At 40.6% G+C, this 5731-nt stretch overlaps 1 protein-coding gene across 2 annotated transcripts in view; it reads right to left on the reverse strand.

The window, feature by feature from the left end:
• Nucleotides 1–678: 678 nt before the first annotated feature.
• LOC106786734 (zinc finger protein rotund-like) overlaps nucleotides 679–5731 on the reverse strand; it is a 92860-nt gene continuing 87807 nt past the window's right edge. Inside the window, exon 5 of one of the 2 annotated variants that reach the window (XM_014748450.1) lies at nucleotides 679–3015. In XM_014748450.1, coding sequence (XP_014603936.1) covers nucleotides 1855–3015 — 1161 coding nt within the window. In that variant the 3' untranslated portion in view covers nucleotides 679–1854. The remainder of the gene's footprint in view (nucleotides 3016–5731) is intronic. The other variant, XM_014748451.1, reaches the window with a different exon arrangement.

Here is a 5731-nt window from a genome sequence, read left to right on the forward strand (position 1 = left end):
TCTTTTCCTTTCGTTCTCTCTTTCTTTCTATTTTTATATCTCTTTTTTCTTTCTTTGTAGTTCCTTCATCCCATAAACTGCTATATTTCTTCTCTCTATCTTCGTTCTATTCTCTTATTTTCTTTTGGTCAATTACTCACATATATATTATTCATTTTCCATGTCGATAAGAAAAATCCCTTCAAAAAGATTATTCCACTCGTACTAACGAATTCAACTCTTGCTTTTATTTAGATTTCCTTATAGAAAAATGTTTGTTTTCATTTCTGAATCTCTCTCTCTCTCTCTCTCTTTCTCTCTCTACAAAAATTCTCTACACTCCAAAAAATTACAAAAATAAAAAAAAATCTATGAATTAAGCCACTCTCCGCAAAAATTCGCTAATCGATCACATTGGACCTTCATAATTCTAATTTTCATCCTTCCGCTATCTCTCTCTCTCTCTCTCTCATACTATTATATTTTCCAAAAGGTTCCTTAGTTTATTTTACTTTATCAGTTTTCTCGCTCGCTCGTTCGATTTTCTTTTTCTTTATACCAACATATATATTCGATAGTGCATACCTTATCGATTGCAAGTTAAGTAACGAGAAAAAGGAAAAAAATATATATATATATATAAATGTGTGTATATATATATATATATAGAGGGAGTGAGAGAGAAAGATAGAAATAGAAGTAAAAATACTAAAAGGAAAACAAAAAGGAACATGAATGAAAAGTATATTGTAATTGAAGTACCTTTTTTTTCCGGAGTGCTACACGCTTTCTCATCATACATACATACATACATACGTAGATATGTATATACGTATACATATATACATCTATATACGAGTCCGCTTTTTAACAGATGAAATTAACTTTCGTGCTAGCTCGATCACGAATATTAACTTTTGGCGTGCGCGCGTGTGAACTACGCACGACTCGCGATATGAAGCATAATTAGCAAAAATGTTACGTTACGCACTTAACGAAATAAACCGCACGTATTACGCGTACAAACACACAAACACACTTGTGTGTATCACAAATCGTGCGAATGGACGAACGCTGAGAGAGAGAGAGAGAGAGAGAGAGGAAGAGAAATAGAAAAAGGAAGAAAAGAAGACAGAGATGGGGTTACACGTGTACGTGATAATGCACGCGTATTATGTGTGGGAGGAAGAATGGTTGGGTGTGAGAAACGAAAAATGAGAGAAACAGATAGAGAGAGAGAGAGAGAGAGAGAGAGAGAGAGAGAGAGAATATATAAGCAAAAGCGCGCACGCGTGATAAACGAAAAAGAAATGATTTAGAGTAGGTCGACATTGCCGCGAATAATATGCGAGAATAGACGATGAAAAAAATGAGAATAGAAAAAAATGCTGGAGGAGAAAATAGCAGTCTCCTTTTTTGGATGGAATAAAAAGAGATCAAGTGGAAAAAAAGAAAAAGGAATATAATATTTATGTATATACATAGATATTCTTTGAGAGAAAAAAGAGGGTTAAGGAACAACATTTAGCGAAATTAAAAGTAAAACTAAAACGTAGATAGAGCGCAGTCGGAGGAAAAAAAAAGTATAAGAGATTTAACGAAAGAAAAAAATTATCAAAGAAATTGTAGGAAATGGCCGAAGGGAAAAAGGATCGAGCTGGTCCTTGATATCGGTCTAACTCCGTAACTAGACAATTGCGACGATAATGATAAAAAAAAAGAAAAAAAAAAAAGAGAACAAGGATAAAAATAAGTATAAGAATAAGTATAAGAATAAGAATAAGAAGATGATGGGGGTAGAAGAAAAAGAAGAGTAGTTTGAACAAGATAAATTTCCCTAGCGTCTAATCCCGCTGTAATCGAGAGAAACAGAGATTACTGTTTCTCCTTGAGTCCTCCGAGAAGCGCGTGGCTCTCCATGGTGGCGTTGAGACTGCTCAGGTTGCCGAGATTACCGATGTTGCTGAGGTTCCCGAGATTGCCAAGATTCGGCTGATGAGCATAATTCCTGATCTGGTGAAGGCTGATCAGTTGGTTGGGAAAGGAGGTGGCGTTCTGGTTGCTCGTCGTCCCGGGCGTTACGCCCGAGGAGGACGAAGTGGGCGAGGATTTTTGCGTCGAGTTGAAGGCCTCGTATAGGTAAGGCCTCGAGGCCGGATGATGACTGGCGGGATAATGAAGATGATTAAGGGGATTGAGGGGATGCTGCATCGAGGATATCGAGTTTATCGAGATCGAGGATATCGGCGTGAAGGCCGAGCTACTGTTCGGATGATGATTCCCCGCAGGTCCGGGCTGAGGCGTCTGTTGCCTCGAATCGTTCTCTATGGACTCGCCGGAGCGATGCCCCCCGTGCCCAGGTAAAAGCATCTCCGGGTTCTGATTCTGATGGTATTCGGCGTGGTGATGTGGCAGCCGTTCGTGGAGATCGCCGATAACCGAGTCCGGACTCATCTTCGGCCAATAATGATCCTGATGGTGAGCTGCCATCGCGTGGATCGACGGCCTGAGACCGGTGCCAATGATCGGGGGTCTCTTGTCGGTTCTCTCCGCGTGCTTTTGCATGTGCTTCGCCAGGTAGGTCTCCTGGGTATAGCTCTTGCCGCAGTACTGGCAGATGTGCGTCTTCAAGTGCTTCGACTCCTTGTGCTTCGGTATGTGCTCGAGGAGACTGGGCTCGTCGGAGAAGCACTTGTAACAGGAGTTGCATTTGTAAGGCTTGTCGGTCTGGTGGCACCTAGAGTGACTCTGGAGGTTGCTCAGCTGACTGAACGCCTTCGTGCAGCCTGGATGCCGGCACTTGTACGGCTTGTCGCCGGTGTGCGTGCGAATGTGCTGCTGTAGGTGGCTCAGCTGTGTGAACTTCCGTTGACAGATCTCGCAGCGGTACGGCTTGATGCCGAGGTGGATCCTCGTGTGCTGCGACAGGTAAGACGAGTTTGCGAACGCCTTCGAGCACTGGTTGCATTTGTACGGCTTAGCCTCGCGCATGTGCATCTGCGTATGGAGCTGCAGGTCTGCCTTGCTCCCGAAGATCTGCAACAAAAAGTTACGCTTATACACATCGACGTCTCGATAATAGCTTCCTATCTCTAAATAAAGCCGTTCGATCTTGTACTTTGTAGCTAGCGCGCAGCGAGAGCAACGTCACCAGTTGGGAGAGGCTGACCTTGTCTATCACTGCCTAGCCTCGGGCCATTCTTGTCTGACTGGCTACTGTTGCTCGGACATTTCCTCCACTCCACTCCTCTTGCGTCCAACGGTAACGCTTTAATCGCTTTAATCTCTTTAATCGCTTTTTATTCGCCTTCCCTTCTATTCGTCAAACAGGAAAAGCAACAGCGCTAGAATATTTCTAAACTCTCGTCATCCTTCCGACGTATCCTCTTTTTCACCAAATTCGACGATTATCGAAGAAACGAAGAAATTTCGAATGGAGGACACGCGAGACAGAAACTGTCAGGAAGGGAGAGAGAGAGACTAGCGACTTGATTCGCTAACATACTTCGCTGGCGCCAAGAGCAACTCCTTCTTCCGAGATCATTACGTAAATCGACGAGTTCCTTTCGTGGATCGGTTTAGAATCGGATCCAGGACAAGTTGAATCCTTCATTGGACGACCTTCGTTGGACGACCTTCGCCGGAAGACACTTCTCTCCCTCCCTCTCTCTATTTCTTTCTTTTTCTCTTTTCGTTTCGTTCCTCGAAAGTGATCGAAACGAATTTTGCTATACCGTAGCGTTCAGTCTCTCGTAATTTATGCAACGCTAGCGGAGCCGCGCAACGTCGACGTATCGGTGATCGTTATCGATTCAAGCCGATTCAAATAAAATGCAATTTGGAAAGGTTTCGTTAATTAGTACCGATCGATTCTATCTCGACGCGAAGAAAATAATTCGATGATTATTCTTTCGCGGTAAAGAAAGAAACAGAGAGAGAGAGAGAGAGAGATGGAATGAGAGAAGATTTATTTTCGAAAAGATCGCCAAAATAATTCGTCAATTTTTAGCCGCAGATGACGACTCTACGAGACGTCGCGTTATGAATGATATACAACGACCATTCCTCATTATCCGTCTACGACTATTCTAGAACGAATAAAATTAAAAATGATGCGACGCCAAGAGAGATTGAGAATCGATCCTGAATGTTACTTCGACAGCTGACTCTAAGCGTCCTTTAACGGACCGGTACAAACATTTTTTATTTCCTCCTTTCGAAACGTGTCCTTGCCGGTGTCAAGTTCGCACTCTACCCACGTAACTCGATAGTCTTTTCGCTCTCCTTCGTAACGAAAGGAGAGAAAGCACGAGAGAGATACGCGAATCGAGAAAATATCGAAATGAATTAATCACGCGCAAAGATTTATTTTATAATAATTTATTAAACCAATCGAGATATCGAATTGTTGGATAAAAATAGACAATTTGGTATGAAATAAAATGTCAAGAGGACTATCAATTATTGAAGACGTCTTTTTTCTTTTTCTTTTTCTTATTATTTTTCTTTTTTTACTTTTTTTTTTGCGGCAAATAATTATTATTCGAAATAAAACGGATTATAATTGCAAGGAGACGAAGAGAAATTTTCTAAATTTATTTTATTCATTAATATTGTCGGTCTGGCAGGAAATATAGTAAATGCGTGTACTTTCATCGGCTTAAATCACGTCGGCATGACCGATTGCCGGACCATTCAAGGCTGGATGCAAATTACGCGTCAGTGGCTACAAATTGACGCGCTTTTAATCGATAGGAGACTTTGTCTGCCCTCGGGGGGTCCAGTTTTGTGCCGGATTCGTAAATCGAACGATTTCTCGACTTCCTTCGTAATTTTCGTTCGCGATCTGTCCTATTTTGATCCTAACAACAAATTCAAACGTTATTCGAAATAACGATCTCTATCTTAGAATAGAATTCGAAAGGGAAACAAAGAAGAAATCTAACGAAACTTAAAGACGAGTATGGATGATAATAATAATAATAATGTAATAAAGTATGACAGCAAATGAAGAAATCACGTATATCTCGTATATTTAATTGCGAAAGATGCCTTCGGGTAGAATCCTTTTTCCTGCAATTTCTGATTAATCGACGTCGATTTAGATGCGGGTGCCGCATTAGAGAAAACTATCATTCTATTCTCGATCGAGATATAAAATCGTTGAAGAGAAGTTTTGCCGTATAGATTTTTACAACTTATCGCAACATATTTTTTTCGATTAACGACAAATACTGCATTTTTGTTGAGAGATTTTCGAGATAACACGTCTGTTTATTCGAACGCAAACGAAGACCAAAGTTCTCTTATAACGATTTTTGACGTTGATATCTTGGTAGATCTTTTGCCAGCTCACTTGCTAGCTAACCATAAGCTAGCCCGAGGCTAGAACTCGTAAATTCAATTTAAATATTCGACCTTAATGACCATCCATCAGACACCACTAAGAAGAACTTAGTAGCTGTCCATGATCGAAGGAGAGTTAGCATGAGCTTTGGTGTTTATGCTGTCAAAGGAATCCGACGTGAGTCTTCCAAGTTTTTCTCTTTCACGTTATAAGAGAAAGAGCCTATACTTATATACTTAACGAGAACGAAATCATACATACACACGTACAGTTCGAACGCGGTTTATGAATTTCGAAATGAATATATCATTACTTCTCGAGAGAACTTACTTGGGAAGACTTTTTTTCTTTCTTCTATTTTTTGTTTTTTGTTTTTTTTTTTTTTTTTTTTTTTTCTTTTCAAGT

Source organism: Polistes canadensis, unplaced genomic scaffold (assembly GCF_001313835.1).
Source record: "Polistes canadensis isolate GaletaPanama2010 unplaced genomic scaffold, ASM131383v1 scaffold_80, whole genome shotgun sequence".
In the NCBI taxonomy this organism is placed as follows: Eukaryota; Metazoa; Arthropoda; class Insecta; order Hymenoptera; family Vespidae; genus Polistes; species Polistes canadensis.